This window comes from Crocodylus porosus, unplaced genomic scaffold, assembly GCF_001723895.1.
Source record: "Crocodylus porosus isolate Cpor-Errol unplaced genomic scaffold, CroPor_comp1, whole genome shotgun sequence".
NCBI lineage: Eukaryota > Metazoa > Chordata > Crocodylia > Crocodylidae > Crocodylus > Crocodylus porosus.
In genome coordinates this window covers 188,176,875-188,196,130 of record NW_017728906.1, presented here as the reverse complement: position 1 = coordinate 188,196,130, position 19,256 = coordinate 188,176,875, and the positions used below count along the sequence as shown (strand labels likewise).

Here is a 19,256-nt window from a genome sequence, read left to right as displayed (position 1 = left end):
TTGTTACCCCTTCGTCCAAGTCACTGATGAAGATGTTGAACAGTGCGGGCCCGAGGACCGAGCCCTGGGGGAGCCCACTGCCCACATCCCTACAGATTGAGAAGGACCCATCCACCACCACCCTCTGGGTGCGGCCCTCCAGCCAGTTGGCAACCCAATTGACTGTGTGGGTGTCGACACCACAGCTCCCCAGTTTCTTAATGAGAACGGGGTGAGAGACAGTGTCGAAAGCCTTCCGGAAGAACACAATATGTATCTCAACATACTTTTATGATCCAAGCAGAAATAAGCACTCTTAGAATCTCTACATTTTAAATCCTAAGAATTGCTAATAGGTGGCCAGCCTGGCAGGGAGATCTTACCAAATCTGGAGACTAAGTTTCAGAAGACGCTGAATCATCATTATGGCTGTGGATAGGAACCTCGGCAAAGGATGCCTGAGGAACGCATCTTGGAGCACTGAAACTAATACCCCGGCAGATGTGCAGTTAAAGGCATGATAGGATCTGGTGCATGATCCCAATAATCCTGCCTCCTGCCATGCCACACATGTATAGAAGGAGGTGCAATTATGGGATGTAGCATCAGATCCCGATTACCCTTATTGTCAGTGCAAGGGGAGCCCAATATCACCATCCCGGTTGGATGCCTGACAATCAGCTGATCATTCGCTGGCTCTGGGGACCCATGGGGCCATCCATTCAAGCCCCCCTATTGTTCCCAGAATGGCCAAAGTCCAACTGATTGGCCAAAGGTTGGCTCAAGTCCTGGGGCAGACCCAATTTGTAGTTGGCTGGCAGGGATCACTCCAGAGTGAGGGGGAGTCCCTGCTAGCTGACAGTCAGCTGAGTATCATGGCTCTGGGGTTTGAACCCCAGGGACCACCCCAATCTTCCATCAGCTGGTGGGGACTGGCCCAGGATTCCCATCCTGGGGGTGGGGGGAGGTTTCTGCCCACTGACAGAAGATCAGGGTAGACCTGAGGCTTGGGCCCCTGCGCTGTCCCTATCAGCTGTCAGGGGCCACATGGGGCTCAAGCCTTAGGCAGTCCCTACCAGCTAGTGGGAGCTGGGGGCGACCACGTACAACACTACTTAAGGGAATCTTTGAGAATGCAGTTGGAGATGCTTTTGCGCTATCCCGTTGGGCAGATAAAATGTTCTGACCCAAACTTTTCATCCAGATTCGATGTTTTAAAACTGGTCTTTTCAAGACGTTTTTCATGCTAATGACTCACTTCATTTTACATGACTTCCCCATGCCTCATTTATGCTAACATGGCCTAATTTAGATGTGTTAACTTTAAAGGCCGGCTAAAGCAACTGTATTGCAAGCTAAAAGGATGTTAGCTCAACGCAGAGGTCTGCCTCTGGCTTCCGAGCAACTGTTGATTTCTCCAGTTTCCCTGTGGAAGAATTTCACTTCAGTCCTGATCACACAGTTGCTCTTCTGCTGAGAGAAGACAGTCTTTTATTTTGTGCTGTCTTTCCTAGTGGGCTTTGCCTCTCGTTATATGATCTGGGAGGGAAACTAGACCAAGCATGTATGAGGTCCCTTTAAACACAGTTCCTTGTATCTTTCATTTATAGATTCAGTGAGTTCTGGTGCTCCATTGAATTTTCATTTGCTTTCCATGGTAGGCAGCTTTATAAATCCCCTGGCAGAGAGGAGTCGTGTTTTTTACAACAGCTTTCATTTTTGTATGCCTGAGATTCTCTTTCTCTTTCCCCACAGACATGTTATCTTTGCTCCAAGCAGCCACAACAAGTATGTTGGGGAGTCCTTCCCAGGGATCTATGATGCCCTGTTTGATATTGGAAACAAAGTGGATCTGCAGAAAACCTGGGAAAATGTAAAGAGACAGATTTCTATTGCAGCCTTCACCGTGCAGGCTGCAGCAGGGACTCTGAAGGAAGTAGCATAAGAGGATGGCATCACTGTGCTCATCCATGTGGCTAGTTCCAAAAGTCACTGCAATGAGCACAGTACCGTGACAAAAGCTTCTATGTATGAGGTACTAGGCTTGTAATCCAGAACACGGCAGAGGGTGGTAAAGAACTTATGTGTTTGGAAATATCGCTGCTGCTCTGCAACTGCAAGACCTGGCACTTTCAAACCCTCAGGCTGCATCTTCACTCAAAAAACTGGAACTCATGGTTTTGCCATTGGCCACATCTGCAGATTATACTAGGTAGAAGTTATAGCATAGGCAGACTGATGAGGGAAAGTTCATAGCAAGCTGTCTGTTCAGAGCAGGGTGAAAATACTATCTGAATGTTTGGAGGCTTTTTTAACTTAGTTTATGCATGTGAAAATGCATATTCCAGTCAAATGAAATTATTTACAGTTTTTGAAGACTTTTGGTTAAGAAAAGCCAGCATTTGGTGTTTCAGAATGAAAATTGCTGTTTTGAAATATGTCCAAATTGAACTAAAAAAAGAGAAGAAAAACCCACTCACAACAACCTTAGATAGTTTGTTTCCTGGAAATGTTTTGGTTGATCTAAAGCAATACCTTATTTTTCTTTTGGTTTGGCCAGGAAGTCAAAAGTAACTTATCTCCAGAGCCCTAGGTACAGTGTTCAGTGTGGAGCTTTTATTACCAAGGCAGGTTGTTAAGTGGGAGTCTTAATTTTCTTCTTCTGGACTGGTCTCATTGGCTGGATCCAGATGTGGAGGCACATGTGGTTTGTGGCACCACAAACCACACATATTGCACATTAACCGTGCCCTGTGCTGCTAATTTGCAACCCTGGGGCAAAATTTGCTACTGAGATTTCTCTGGTAGCAAAAAATAAATACCAAAACCAAAGGCAGTGCAAAGCATGCCAAAGTGCCATGTGCTGGGACAAATGCGAAGACAGGGAAGCAAGCAGCTCAGGACTGCCTACTCACTTATCACCATGCACTGCGAAACCCCTATGCCCAGCCAGCCCGTATGCCCACCATGCACTGCGGAGGCACCCTGTGGCCCAACCAGCCAGGGAGCAGCACAAGAAGGGGGCACAACGGGAAGCGCTGCAGAACCTGGCTTGTGGCACTCTGCACCCCAGTCAGCCGCTCCCTGACTGCCTGGGGCACAGAGTGCCTTGAGACAGGGAAGCAGGCGGCTCTGGGCTGCCTGCTCCTCTGTCCCTGCATGCCGCTCCTCAGCTGGCTGGGGTGCAGAGCATGGGGGCTTTCTGCCGGCTAGCCCTGCACTGAGGATCTGTGCCCCAGCCAGTCCCCCCTGCAAGACAAGGAGCAACGGGACATGTCCCACTGCAAACCAGACAAGAAGGGGCATGCGCTGCAGCACAAAGTAGCACCACAAATTTGTGCTGCTACTATTTGTGCTGCTGCAAGCATACACCCCTGCTTGTGTGGACGCAGCCATTGTGGTCAGCCACTTCCAAATACAAGTCCAAATGTTTCTAGCCCAGTGGCCAGCATCCTGTGGTTTGTGGGCTAGATCCAGCCCATGAAGAGATAAGGGTGACCACTTGTTCCTAATTAGGTGGGATAGACCTGGAATGGGAACCTCAAGTCCTGGTCCCAGGCTGCATGACTCCAGGACAGCATTTGTCCTGGATTCGAAGCATCATGCAGGGATCTTGAGAAATGGCAGATTTCCCCCTTCAAGGCTGGCAGCGTTCCACCCGGCAAAGGGCTGCTGGGAGAGGGACAGAGGGCACATCACAAGCATGTGCGTATCCGCATACATGCACAAAGCCTAGAATACAGCCAGGCAGTGTGGAGGGGAGCTCCCTGAAGGTAAGTCTATGGGTGAGGAGGGGAGTGGGGGGAGGGGCAACTCAAGGCCCCCATAGCAAGGGAGGGAGTAGGGCAGGGGCTGGGGCATTGTCCAGCCAGGGCAGTGCATGGAGCAGGACAGAGCTATGGGCGGCTCATCCCAGGGCTGAGGGGCATGGATGGGGGGCAGGTCTCCACCACTGTGTGTACCACTTGGGGAGGGATAGGTGGCATGTGCCTCCCAGGTTTGTGCATGGGGCAGATGCAGGGTGCCCGCTGCAGGCTTGGAGCTACCTGCCCTGCTGCCCTCCCCCAGGAGCCCTGCGCCACCATGGCAACGTGCCCCTTCCCACCTGGCAGCAGCAGGGGTGGGGGTGCCATGGACTGAGCTCCCAAGGGAAGGGGGTCAGGGTGAGGAGCCCTGACCCCACAGCCTGCATCCATCCCCACCCTACTTGGCTCTGCTCTGTCCATGCCAGAGGTGGACAGAGGAGCCTGGAGAAGACTGGATTTGGCCTGTGGCAGCTCACAGAATTGGCAGTATGCTCTAGCTGCAGGAGCAGAGATGGTTTCCCCAGGGTCCTATTGCCTGCTACGTTTAGCTTAGTTTCTAAAAAGAGGCATCCCTGGGGTCCTGGTGCCTGCCTTTTACTATCTATTCTCTTTGCAGCAGCTGCTGATTGGGATAAAAGGGAGGAGTTCAGGGCTGGGTGACAAACATCAGCCTGTAAAAGGTTGCCAACCCCTGCTCTTGCCTTTTGTAATAATTAAATGAAGTCCAAGCTATTCTTATGGGGGGAAAAAGTTGAAACACTTCAAACTGAATGTTGCATATATAATTTCTATTGAAAAAATCAGTGGAAGAGGGACACCTACTGTTTTTTCTCTTTTAAAAACTTACCTTTTATTAGGCTTAAGAGAAAAGAGCTAAATTGGTTAACACCTGGAAGGACACCAAAATAAACAGGTAATCTAGGTCATGGGATAAGAATCCATAGTCTGTGTTGAGACTAAGGTTAATACAACCCCACTGATTAACTCTCTTAATGTCCCCTTCTCTTGTACCTGTCCTTCCTATATACATTTTTCTTTTTGCCATGCTATTCCTAGCATCTGATGAAATAGGCAGTTGCTTATAGAAGCTCATGCTTCTTAGAGCCAGTTAGTCTCTATCAAGGCCCCTGGCAGATATTAATGTAATCATGGAATGGGATCTGAGGAATTTTATCCTAGATCCCCCAAACTGCATGCCCTGACATGCCAGACATTCAAGAGCCAGCACAGCAGGATGTTCAATATTTGGGATCTGCAATAATATCCCTCAGATCCCAGCGCATGTCTGATGGGGTCTGAGGAAGCAGTTCCCTGATGCCGGGCTGTCCAGTGCACCCTTTAAATTTGCCAGTGAATGAACAGTCTGGAATTGGGGAGCAGCTACCTGATCCTGGGCTCCTTCCATGCCCAGATCTTCAAAGGCAAACCACATACCCAGGCATCAGGGACAGACTCCCCTGTGCTGGGCTACCCAGCCCCTTCTATAGACTTGCCAGCATACAGGGAGCCTGGCTTCGAGGAGAGGCTCCCCAATCCTGGGCTTCCTACATGCTCAGTATTTTAAAGAACTGCTGCCATTGTAGGTATGGAGCAGTCTGTAAGCTTCTTTGGAGGGAGTGGAGGAGGGGAGAGTATATATTCATCCCCCAGTTTAACTGAAGTGCAATAAAACCAGCCACAAAGATGTTCTGCATCTAACAAGCAACATCTTTGTGGCTGGTTTGCCATTTTATCATGTGATTAATAGCTTGCATGTGGCATGTTAAAATTTATTGCACAATTAATGTGTTAAGTGTGCAACAAATGTAATATCTGCTGGAGGTGCCACTGCCCTACCCTCTGCCTGACTTGAGACCAACACAGCAAACCACCTCTGCATATGCTTAACAGAGAATCCAAGTCCTTCTGGTGCCAAGTCACCTGCTCTGTTTTTGACATCTTACTGCCATTCTTCTATCAACTCTTTGACCTTTTGGTTTTCCCTGTTAAGTCAGAAAGCTATTTTATACAGTGCTGTCAGCCATCAGCTGGCATTTGATGAGATAGGTGGAAAGTCTTTTCCCTGAATGGAGTGGTACTACTTACAATGTGGAGCAGAAGGGACGGAACTCAGCATTTCTCTTTCAGTTTTTTAGGGTGAAGCTACATCTTCTAATGTTACCAGTAAGACTTGAAGCTGAAGTAAATTTCCCATTAATGTTATGTCAACAAAACAGAGTATGAAGGAAGAAACTCAATTTCACTTTAGAGGGTATTTGCATGAAACAGAGTGCATTTATTTAAATATGAGTCTTACTTTGTTTGTTTTTAAGTGGGCTCATTCAAAAGCCCATGCGGCCACTTATCTACTTGTGTGACTTACACAATTGCCAAGATTTTATTAAATTACATTCCATCCTGATTACATCAGCTAAAAATACCTTGCTTCCTTTCCATGTAACACACATCACATATTTTCTCTTAACCATAAATTGCAGGAGGTCACAATGGCAAAAATATCTTGGTTTGTGATGGGAGGGCAATGGTAGAGGGGAAAAGGGAAGGGCATATCCAAAACCTGCACTGAACTAAACAAACATGTTCTTCAGTAGCACGCAGCAGGGGGTTTTCGGCACAGATTAAAGCTCTGTGAAGTTGCACCTCTTTTTTCTCCACCTGCAAATGCTAAAGGGAAAGCTCCTTTCTGGTGCTTTTGTTTTATTCAGGAGATGTAGGAAGAAATTGCTGTATAACAGCAAGCAAATCTGATGTCTGTTGCTTTGCTCATCTTCCACCCATGGAGGGGAGCAGCAATTTTAGGATTCAGCAGACAAAAAGGCAAATCAAATACCCTAAATGCATCTCTCTCTCTCTCAACTTCCTTGTGGTAAAGCAGAGAAATAAGATGATACTACTAACTATATTAAAAAAAAAAAGCAAACAAATGCTTTATGGATATCTGTTATATTCTTGTAGAATCCCATACACTGAACAGATCTTTACTGCTTTTGTATTCAGAATAGGGATTTTCCCCAGTGCCATAGGTCAGAGATTGACAACCTATGACTCATAGGCTGGATCCACCCCACAGAACTATTTTATCCAGCCCACAATGCCAAGGCTTCTGTGGGGTTTTAGTGGAGGAGAGGGTGGGAAAATCAGAAAGACTTCACTGTTGGGTGGTGGAGGGAAGCAGGGTAGCAGGTGAATCAGAAGGGCTGGCTCACCTCGGGCTGAGCTGGTTAATTTCTGCCCTCTGCTTCTGAAGCATTGCTGTTGCCTTCGGCAACATTTCCTCCTTTGGACTTGGAACATCCAAGGCAATTGCTACTGCCTGGAGGCAAGGTAGGTTCATACCTTCTAGACTAAAATACATTTAGAGAATAAACTTCTGTGAACTCAGGCTCGCTTCGTCAGATGCTGTGAAAGAACAAGCACGAAGCAGTGTATGAAGTGGAGTGAGTGATTTGAATGCAAAAAGTAGGAAGGTAAGGGGGTGAGGAAAAGCAGGGAACAGCAAATAAGAAAAGAACTCATCTGAACAAAGGGGTCACAAAAGATAATCCAAGTAATGGGATAAGAATCCCCAGTAATGGAAATCCATAGTCTCCGTTTAAACCCTGCTTAACACAAACCAGCGTGTGGACAACTTTTCATTCCACAATTTCCTGTTCAAACCAGTGTAAATAAGTAACCGGTAGGAGAGCACCGGGGGGGGGGCACACATGCACCCCTTAACAGGGCTGTTACCGCCTCTGACAGCTTCTGCAGGTGCTCACTAACCCCATCCCTGATGCCAGCAGTTTCTGCAGGTGCTCCCCCAGACTCAGGAGGCACCAGTAGCCCACGCTGCTGCATACTAGTATTACTGCAGTGTGCCATTCAAAGGGGGCTAAACTCCTGTGGCTCTAGCTACATGTAGTTTGTAAAAACTGTTCTGGGAGGTTTCAGGCTCTCTGTATACATGGACAACGTGCTATTGCTTACACACCCCTTCGCAACTTATGCACAGTGCCTACATTTTAGCTTATATTTTTAAGCTAACTGAAGCAATTTGAGTTGCACTTGGAAGGTTTCAGTTTTTAACAAATTAAAAGAACACTGTTTTTTGGATTGAACAAAGTAGCAACCAACTTGAATAAGGAGTTTAGGTTTGGAGTGTTTTTTTTTAAAGGTTTAGATTCACAGGACAACTTCAGCACCATTTGGAAAAAACAAGGCAATGGTGCTGATAACCTGCCTTATAGCTCTATGGTTGTTCAAATAGTCGCCCAAGGTGTAGACAGCTTGGACTTCTCTTGCCTTGTTTAGAGCAGGGATTATGAACCAAGTCTCCCAAGCTCTGGGGGAAACTGTCCTAGCTACTTGGAGGCATCATCAAATACATCTGTTTGATAATAGCCATTCCACTTTGTATACTGAAATATTTATTTAGAGCAAAAACACAGGAGTAAGTCTGTAGCTCTAGGGTCCTACAGACATAGGCAGACAAGGCTCTTTGGGTAAATCTGATCTCTTTTTTTAGACCAACTCAAATAGTTGGAAAAATTCTTCTTTGAAGGCTTTTGAGTACACCCTTCTTCAGGCAGAGGGAGCAAAGGGTGTTTGTACCCAAAAGCTTACAAAGACAAATTTTTCCAACTATTTAGTTGGTCTAATAAAAGAGATCAGATTTACACAAAGAACCTTGCCTGCCTGTGTTCTTAGACCAACACTGCTAGAACCAACACTCCTCAGCATACCCAGTATTTTTGTGGAGGTTGCCTAAAGTCCCCTCTTGAATCTACATTGGCAATCTGATTTATTTCAGATGCATCGAAACAGCATTTTTTTTATACAAAACATCACGATGTATGTAGCTAAATCTATTTGTCATTTTAAAGTTGAGTGTGTGCCTTGTTTCAGTCAACTAAATCGCATTTTTTGACGAATAAACTACTGTCCCCTCCCACAATGTGTCTGGCCTTACAGTATTTCTTAGTACCAGTGTAAGCATGGGTTGTAGGGAGAGGAAAAGAGTAGGGGGATGGGGACATGACATAAATTGCCTATAAACTTGATACTGCCTGTACATCCTGTGGAGGCGGGCAGTTGCTTTTGTGTCTTCTAGTTCAAAGGATGACGGGGTTGGCAGAATTGTTTTAATGACGATTCTAGACTGCAGAAGTAGTGTCCCACTACCTGAGAACACGGGAATGCAGTAAAGTGGATCCATTTTCTAGACAAAGTTGGCAGCTTGTTTTATGGTAGCTTTAATGAATTCTTCTCCATACTTATCTGCACTGTTTGATTTACTTTGGGGCTGGGGACTGGTTCAAAGCAGGCTAGTATCGAATGTGTACAGTTTCACAGGTGCAAGTTACTTCTGAACAAGGAAAAGCATCCCTCAAGAAGGTGTCAGATAAAGCAGAGTTTATAAAAGTCACATAAAAGTCTTCTCTTTTCTCCTTATTGAGTTACCGACTGATGTGTTACTTATGCTACTGTTGATGTCATCCCTGAACTGGCCATATTTTTAGAACGAAATCTGGGCCATGGCTGTTGGACAGGAGAGACTGATAACACCCCTTATCTGACCCAGGAGTAGCAGGATGTTAGAGAATGAATACCGGTAGCTAATACCAAAACAAGAGTCTGAAATCCAGCTCTCACCCACATCTATCATCTTCCTCTCGTACATTCACCTTTGCTTTCTCTCTGCATCGTACACTTGGAACCAACCCTATTGCCCACATCTACCCATTCTTTCCTTCGAGGCTCTCCTTATTCTATCCCCATCTTCACACTTGTGCAACACTTTAAGGATCATCCTACAGAACTCCCCATTCCTAATAAAACAACATTTTTCACCTGTGATTCAAGAAAGGCGATCAGGTATCTTCAACTTTCCTTTACAAATGAGGAAACTGTAGCATAAAGGGAACAGAGTTGATATAACAGGGACACCAGGGCACAGCATGGAACAGAAAACAGGTCTCTAGCTTCTCAGACCTGCATCCTAACTCCACCACTCGTGTGTAAATAAGGAAGTACTGCTTGTTTAGAACATGTGCAAGAAAGATCAATGAAGACAGGTATATTTCACACCTTGTTCTGTATGTTACTGACAGGCTTTGAGTAGCTGGGCTATCACCCTGTGGCACCCTTAAAAGGATCTGAATGTGTCAGGGTGTTGAAGCATCTGGGTGAGAACCGCTGGATTAGGTCGATGGAGAGCTGTGACTGCGGATAGCTAAGAATTGTGTGCACCCATTTGTATTCATCTGCTACCAGGTCTTCTACTTCTCAACCCCACCTTAGCTTGCTTCTTTACCTCATCCACCTGCTGTAGCATAGTTTGGACTGTATGCTGTGTGGGGCAAGAACTATCATTTGCTACAGGCAGACAATAGCACCACAAGAAGCAAGCAAGCAAGCAAGCTACTCTCAGTTTTACCACCCAACTTGAGGCATTTTAAAATGGACTAAGGATTTGATTGCTGCCTTTTGTGGCCACCTATGAGAAAGTTAGAGGTAATACAAAGTATAAACCATAAAAATGATTTAAATAGTTTGTATTAGTAAAGTGGACACTAATTCTCTCTGACAACCTTGGCTCTGCCCCCAGAAACTGATTCGTCATCTCATTCATTACTAACCTTTCCCAAAGAAAGAACCGCAGGGCCACAGGTTCATAACAGGAACCATCACTTTTTGCTCCCAGTCAAGTTATATTCAGAATGGTCTTAGCAAGACCTGGCTGCTATGTATATGCTCCATTTTACAACTTGATTTAGTCTGCGCTTACAAGCCACCCCAGAGGTGCTGGGGGTACCTGACCTAATATCTCCAAAACATTTCAAATGAAAACTGCAATTTCAACAAATTACAAATTGTTTGCAGAAAAACAAACTTAGCATTCTGGTAGCTTAAAAAAATCCCTGTTAATATTTTTTTAGAAGGGAACATTTCTCTTTTCTGTTCTGGAATAACTTTCTGCATTTTATGACAGCAATACATTTTAGTACTGAACAAAAATCATTTGGGCTGCTGTGCCTGTTTTGGATGTTTGTTTCACAGGATGTTTCTGTTTTGTTCTCGTTTCAATTCCGAATGCAGAAAATTAGTAATGGAAATCCCACTCATCAGAAACAAAAGAGGTCTCTTCCTAGCTCTCTTTCACATGCGTGGACTACCTCAGGCCTCCACGGACTTATGCAGCAAGTGTAGCATTGTTTTGTTAAAGCGTGGATGCATTCACTAAGATGTGGCAGTGATACACATCTACATACAGAAGAATTTTGGCCGTCTTGTGTTATTTGGCTGGAGTTTTACAGAAACTGGAAACAGACAACTGAAAAGAACTTTGGGATGGTTTAATCTGGGACCGTTACTCCTGTATTAACACTACTTATCATTATACCACCAATACTGCTCATCATTACCACTACTTATCATTAATACCACCAATACTCTCACATTAACTTTGATTTGGTCACTTTTATCAGTTAATAGGTTTTATCTTTCTGTTTGAAAAGCACTGCCTGTAAGGTTAAAAAGTTTTGACACTGTATTTTATTATTGTTCTCTTCTTCCCCTACAAATGAATGGTGTTTTACTTCAGTCTATAAACAGTTTGAAGTTCCAGTTCAGAATGCGAGTGAGGACATCTCAATTTATGGAATTACGCTTTAAAGGGTTCTGAAACTAACATTTTTACTATAATTTTTATTAGTGGGGACCTTGAATGTTTAAATCAGAGTAAGTGTAAGCAGATTTCATATGAAATTTCTAAGAATTTGTTTAAAATGTCTATCACAATAAAATTTGATTGCTTTTAAATAACCTCTCTTAGACCAAGATAGCTCTACACAAGATCATCAGAAAATTGAGCACAGAAAACCTCAATTTTTTTTTCTTAAATGACTACAATTTCAACTCAAAATAATGCATGGAAACAGGTCACTTTAAGTTAGCAGGAATAGTTCATATTAAAATGTTAATTCCATGAATATCTCAGCAATGTTGTTTATATAAACTCCACCCACCCTAATTCTGTCTAATGTATTTATTAGATTAAGTTACCATTAGCTGCCATATGACTATTTAACCACTTGATACCCAACATATTTGAAAAGCTATTCAGTGAACAGTGACTAACTTTTTCTACTTGCAATATGACTGACTATCTTAAGAGACTCTCTTCCCAGGCCTCTCACTGGCAGCAGGCCTCCTGCCATATTCTAGTAGCTCTGCACAGGAAAGATGCAGGCATTCTTCATGCAAAACAACAAACCATAGCTTCATAAATTCCAGGATTCATGAAACCTACATTTCCAGTATCTTGCCTTTTAGGATCAGAATGTGCTGATATACAGGGCAAGGCTGTTCTGACACGCTGTAATTATGTGTTTGCTGGATCATAGCAATTACCATGCTTCAGCAGACTCATGTCACGCGTCTCAGCGTCTCCATGCTCAAAAATCATGGTGAGGTGCTTTAACTGAAGTGCATTTGACGAGCTTCAGTTAAAGCGCCCCCACTGCCATTTTTCAATATGGGGATGTTGATGCATGTGATGGTCTGAAAGCTTAAATTAGAGCGGCTCTATTTAAAGCACCCCTCCCTCTCTCCCAGAGCATGTGTATAAACTCCCAAAGGGACTGACAGTATCATGGAGTCCTGCCATTCTTAAGCCTTGTTCATGCCGAGAACTGGTATCGACACTGGGTGCAGGTGGGCAGGTACTGAAAGTGATTTAGATGCAAGCGGAGGTACGACCCAAACTGCGTTTCTTGTATTGAAAGCAGCCAGCTACTATAGCATATAATAGTCTACTTGCTTATGTACTTTTGAGTTAGAACGCCTCTAAGCTCTGTAAAGCAAAGCCTACTTTACCTCCCCTTCCCTGAAAACCACAGACCGCACCACTGACAGGATCTAGTCCGTGTCTCAACTCTCCTCTCTCAGCAGTACTGTGGGTTTTGAAAGCTGCACCTTCTTATTCCTCTCCTGTCTAAGCTCTTGCCAGAAGGAAAGAGCTACTTCTGAAATTCTTGGAAAGGGTCAGAACACCTTCCTTCCCAACTCCAAAGGATAAGTCCAAGCTGGACTTTCCAGAACACTTTTCCCGAGTCAAGAATAATCTGAGATGTCTATCTGGACAAGTGAGTGGCAGGCCTCTATTCTGGGGAAAATAAGTGCTTAGTTTGGTCATTTCTTTAAAATCTGAACCACTGCTAAAAACAGTCAAGGGACCAGTCTTTACACACTCCAGTCAAATGCCTGACAAATGCTACAGTGTACTATTGTACAGAAAAACCAAAAAAGTTCTTTCCCAACACAGAAGTCGACAAAAATAGACAAGTGAAACCCCTGTTAATAAAAATTTATTGAATAACTAGAAAAAAAGTTAAGATGATGTTTTGTGTAAACAAAAGTTACATGAATGTAAGGCAGACACCCATGCAAAAGAAAACATTAAAAACCCAAAGGAACTGTAAAGAAACTCCAGAGGAGAGGGGAAATACCGCTATAAAACAGTGTTCCAGATGCCTAGAATAAAGTCATTCATGTAAAAGTTGCTTTCCTGAATGCATAGCAAAATTTATAGGAGTCACAGGGAAAAAAACAAACAAACCAAGCAAACAAACAAAAAAAAAAAAGCAAAAGCTAAAATAATGAGCAAACCTCAAAAAACCTCAATGCATTTAGCTACAGTATTTATCAACGCTCATGCTATGTTTAAGAATACAAGCAAACTGCATCATTACACAGAATACTGAAATGCCTTTTCAAGGCAAAAACAATTTAGTACAACAGAACTAAACTGCTGAAATGGTGACATAATAATGTAAGAGTTCTAAAAGGAGACTCAATGGATTGAAATGTTTTGTTAAATTACATGGATTATTCTGTAGAACATTAAGGTAAATTATGATAATTGAATGGCTTAGTGCTAAAAAACCAGACCAACCTTGAGAATAATCAACAGTTCAAAAACTGAGATGCTACAGAAGTCACATGCATTAGTCAGGAAAAACAGGCTTACAGACAGAAAATCCAAAATCCCTTTTTGCCAATTTGTAAGGTCTACTACAGTCATTTTTTACACCACGGGAGAACAACTCTGCAAGGAACTGGATAGTCAAGTCTGACATAATAAACAACATATACAGTATACTTTTTAAGTTCTGTGAATTATAAAAATATAACTAGGTTTCCAGACTGCCATAGCCTTATTATCCTGTTATGAACAGTACAATGACTGAAAATACAGGACAGAGCTGGTCATTTTGGATGGTTTAGACCAAGTGCAGTTATTTACATTTTAATTACAATATTATTAGAGAATAGAAAGCCTACTCTTAGATAAAAAATATGTTTCTTTACTTTTTTTTAAATAAGTATCATTTCCCCCCCCCGCTCCCCAAGTACAGCTTTCAGAAATATCTTTGAATACTTTGGTTTAGTAATGATAACCTCACTTTACCTTCTCTTCCTAGTTGCTGATAAGAGAAATCAATTATATTAAAAGCATTAAGTTCTGATGAGAAACCTCAGTCACCAGCAGCTACCTCAAGATCTAGTTATTTCTCCAGCCCGCATATAGTTTTTAGACCACAGCACAATCTGCTCTAAGCATTCTCAGTATTGACCTGCAAGTGGTAGCTCAGAGTTGGTTGCTGGGTTTTACACAAATACCTGGAAGACTCCATTCCTATATTTTCAGTTATCACAAATTAGAATAATTCCATGGCAGTCAGATGCATCAAGTTACACTAAAAGAAAATCTAGCCTATTTATCCATAGGATAGTGTGGCCAGCATGGAACTATTTTATACATAAAACGGTCTAGTTATTTCACTTGGATGAGGTATATGTTTGAACTTAAGCATCTAAAATACAAAGGTCTTATTGCCACTTATGGGGACATTTCGAATTTTGCCATCACCAAGCTTCAATGCATCTATGATCTACTGAAGGCATGAATACGTGAGATAAAGGAAAAAAGTCAAGAGTTGCGTTTCAAAGACTGAATTACATGCCAAACAATACAAAAAGGAAGGTCAAAATATCTGCAAAAGCTTTGCTTATTTGCCACCAACTTATTTAAAGTATATTTCAGAATGCAATTTCAACACAAGATAATGATAGCAATTGCTCAGGCACAAATGTTGAAGCTATAAATCACTGGGAATTCTGCTCATTTAAGTATCACTAAACTTAGCGTTCAGCATGCTCATCATTTGTGGTTTCCTTGACTCTTGTCACTAGGCTGAAAATGCTCCCTACGCTGCATTTTATATGATATACAAAAACTCACCATAGTAAAAGTGAACAAAAAAGGCTTTAGTTGGCCCAGCAGGGTTCTGTTCAAAATTCAAACACCAGCACTATGTTCAGATTATATTTACAAATTTATATAAATTCATGTTATCTACCAAAACTAAGTTTATTTACACGAATGAGCACTCAGAGAACCCTGAATATTTAATTGCAGGGTTCTGCTTGTGTCTTGGAACAACTGCTATCAGCACTACATGAAGTAACAGCCGCTAGCCTCAGATCCTTAACCAAATAGTGGATATTGTTTCCACAAACCAGTAATGCTCTTCTAAGTCCAGTGTTGTGGACTTTACTATCGCAAGCATGCAGGTCCCTTTTTGTGAATAAGCTTTTGAAAGCTTGGACCCTACTTTAAGGCATCTTCCATACCCTTAATTATAGCTGTACAGTAGCACCAAGAGTTGCTCAATGGAAGATGATCAACTAACTTGCTCAGCTCCCTTTGAAAGCTCAGCCTCAAATCTCAAGGCAAACTACGTGTTTTATTTACTACCACTGCTTAACTTTAAATCATTGTGTATGCCACTGCATGAAGACACAAAATCCTACATTCAAGTCTGTATCAGTTACAAAATGAAAAAGACCCCATATGCTAAAAGTTCTACAGGATCATTAAATGCTTGTTCTTAAACTTAAGACCATTTCCTATATCCATACAGATGTGTATTACATGCTCTGATGCTCATGTCTGCCCCCTCGCCCCTCCAAAATTTCTATTTTTTGTCTTCCAGGTCTGGCAGTGTAAAAAAACTGAGTATGAAGATACCATAATTTACAGTATCCCTGCAGGACACTTCCACTGGATTATCTCCCTGCACAAAACTAGGCTCGTAAGACGAACATGTGGGGTGTTATACTTTTTATCCTATAAGCTTTAACAGATTTTATACATGGTGTACCATTTGAATACTTACACATTCTACATCACTTGAATACCAAGTTTTCTCACCTATAACCTACACTTTTTCTCTCAAAACCAGCTGGGGAAAATTGGGGTGCACATTATATGCAAGGAAAAAGGATCCCCATTAGGCCACAAATTTGGTAGCAGTGTGGGGAGAGGTGGAAGTGTCAATCATAGCAACTCTGGCAGCAACGGCATTTACACTGCCAAATCTCTAGATGTGTGTGTGTGGGTGGAAGGGGGAAGCATGGTAGCACACCTCCGCATTCATGTATCGGATCAAACCAGCTCATGGGGTTAGTTTGGGACAGTGCACTAGCTCTGGGGCTGGTTGCCTGGTGCAAGGACCCAGATCCAGCATACCAGGTCAGTCCATGAGCTCCACCTGGCATACACAGCTGGCAGTAAGCTTGTCTCCCTAGCTGCTGCCACTTACTGGAAAAGATTTTTTTCTTCTTTCATGTACGCCTTTTTTGTGAAGAACGTTAAAAGTGAAAATGAAAAGAAGGCAAGTTACATGTGAGAAAAATATTTCTCCCCAACTCTGAGATACAGCTTCAAGCAGGGCCAGGAATACTACTGGATGAACTGCTGCAAAATGAGATTTATTCACAGCAGCAGGTCTCTACCCCTGTAGGAAACCGAAAACAGAAATTTGAATATATTATTTCTTACTATTTCTTCTAATACTTCCAAAAAAATAAATGTGCATTTAAACTGCCGTCCCTAAGAAGTTTTCAATGAGGAGGCCCAATAAAATGTTTATATGAAACACATAAAATTGTAAGGATTATTTAGTTTAAGACTCTTCAGTGAATTTAACACTTGCAAGACCATACACAATAACTAAAATCAGGCACACAGTATGGAACCAGAAATCTTAACCCCTCTATAGGTCAGCTAACAGATAACATGGTATCTGCACTATGCTCTCCCACTACTAATATTTACCCTCTCAAAAGTGGAATAACAGTTTTATACATGCTTGTACAGCAGCTAAAGCATGTGCCCCACACTTTGCAAAATCACTTATGTAAAGTATATTGTTGGGTTGAGTTTGTAATAGATTAGACTGTGGCTTTTCAGAGCAGTTAGGCCAGTTATTTAACCGCTAAACTCCTCATCCCCCCCTCTTTTTTTTTTTTAAGATATAACATTTCAGATACCAGTGTGGCAGACAGATAGAAAAGGGAAGGGACTGCCATGAGCTTCCTTGGTTCTCAATTCACTAGAATTTTTTGGTAAATCTGCTTCTGCATTCAGGATCTGATATTTTTAAGTGACACAAACCTCTCTGAGCAGGCTCTGACAAGGCGGTAATAGAATCTGCGACTACCCAAGCTTTTTAAAATACCAACGATTACACATTTACGCAAGTGAAAGATAAAGTGTCTTTAATTTGATTAAGTCATTTTACCAGACGAAAGGGCAGATTTTACTAAACAAATGTTCCAGGTAAAACTCTCATTCTTTCATATTAATTACTGCTTATCCTTTTTTTTAAATTATTATTACAGACTACTGGAGACACGGTAATCATTCCACAAATTTGTATTCTTTTTGCTGTAAAATTTATAACAAACAGTACTGAATCTAGTGCATCAGTTACTCTAATAGATCCAGTGTACCTGAAATGATAATCCAGTGTGGACTGAGGACTCTCTTTACAAGAGGAAGTTGGTTCACATTTACTAGATGGAAAGGCAGGTTTTACTAGACATTAGAGTTTGGACAGATGCTCAGTTTCTCCAGGGAGATCCCCTGCTCTGTCAGGAGAAAACACGGAGTGCACAGAAGTTCATAATTCTTCTCCCAGTGTAAAAGAGGCCACACTGGGAGAAAAATAAACTTGGGAACAACCCGAGTGAAGTGGCTCCCCAGGGAATCTCTCTCAGGAGACAGAACTTCTGTACAGGTAGCCAGTGTGCTTTTCTGCTTCTCCCTCCTCCTCCCACAGAGGGAGGGAGAACATGCATCAGCCTCAGCCAAGCAGAGAGCTGAATGTACCCCCTAAACACTTCGGGCTGGAAAAAAGTGTTCTGCTCCTGGATTGTACCTTGTCTGAATCATACTGCAGCACTTGGGTCCCAGGAAGTATGCAAGCATACTCCCTGCCCACTGGGGTGAGGAAGGCTGAAAAACTCTGTGCGTGGCACAGATCCTGGCAATACCTTCCTTGCCTACATTCAATTAAAAAGCCTGCAGAGCTCTGAGCTGCATGCTCTAGGATTCCTTGCCTGGCCAGCAGGCTCTTTGCTTCTTTGTTACAACTTCTGTACAGGTCAGTTTTTGTCTCAGGAAAATACACCTGGGAGAGCTGTCCTGGATGATTTGAATATGTGTATGCAGCCTAAGGTAAGGGCATAGAACCTGAAGCACAACAGCTAGTCTGTACTAGCCTCATGCAAGGACACCCTTTGTGTGGAGCAGATGTCTTTAAGACTACTCTGACAAAACAGTTATTACTGTTCAATTTCCCACCCTAATTTATTGGGCACGAACTTTGCTATGTAGACAAGCCCCAAGAAGTATGGGATGAGAGAGACCACCATATTACAGTATATAAAGACAAATGTTGACCCTGATTTGGAATCCACAATCTATTGTAAAAGAAATACTTTAAAAATAAAAAAAGATGAATATCACATTACAGTAGCAAGTCACCATGTTGTGACAGAAAATTATTTTCTCTCTTTAGGAGTTCATTTTTGATCTGTATCTTTTTTTTGTTGCTGCTGTTTGTTAGGCACTGGTAGTTCAAGGCTTGCCCATGACAGGGGCTCTGCTTTCCTCATAGTGAGCTCAATCTTTGTAGCGGTCATGTTTACATAACTCCTCTTCACATCAATTACCTGGAACAGAAGAGAAATATTTCACTTGACAACACCAGAGATGTGTCAAGTTGGTAGCGCTTATTAAACATTATGACAGTTTTCTGAACATTAAAAGGTTTATATCTGCCAATTCAAAACAGAACATAGACTGCTCCATCCAAAACTACCGTGTTTATCCATAGCAAAAGTGAGTTTGAATGTGAGATGAACCCCCAATAATTAGATTCTCCATATAGAACATTTATAAAAGTATGAAAAAATTGTCCATGTATAGAATACAGTTATTAGAGGGTCATTTTAAATTCATTTCCCAACCACCGCTGGCTGCAACAGGAAAAGCAGCAATGGGGGGTGTATCTGGGGAAGAGGTAAGCAGCCCCTTTGTCCTCCCCACAGTCTGGGAAGAGTCAGACCCAGGTTACAACA

The 19,256-nt window shown here is 42.6% G+C and overlaps 2 protein-coding genes across 5 annotated transcripts in view; one reads left to right on the top strand and one right to left on the bottom strand.

The window, feature by feature from the left end:
• The window catches only part of LOC109306784 (N-acetylated-alpha-linked acidic dipeptidase 2-like), a 47,955-nt gene extending 45,486 nt beyond the window's left edge, over window positions 1-2,469 (top strand). For all 4 annotated transcript variants that reach the window (XM_019530352.1, XM_019530350.1, XM_019530351.1 and 1 more), the window contains one exon: window positions 1,735-2,469. In XM_019530352.1, the coding sequence (XP_019385897.1) occupies window positions 1,735-1,924 (190 nt within the window). In that variant the 3' untranslated portion in view covers window positions 1,925-2,469. The remainder of the gene's footprint in view (window positions 1-1,734) is intronic.
• A 10,647-nt stretch (window positions 2,470-13,116) lies between these two features.
• CHORDC1 (cysteine and histidine rich domain containing 1) overlaps window positions 13,117-19,256 on the bottom strand; it is a 29,845-nt gene continuing 23,705 nt past the window's right edge. The window contains exon 11 of the mRNA XM_019530358.1: window positions 13,117-18,848. Coding sequence (XP_019385903.1) covers window positions 18,699-18,848 — 150 coding nt within the window. The 3' untranslated portion in view covers window positions 13,117-18,698. The remainder of the gene's footprint in view (window positions 18,849-19,256) is intronic.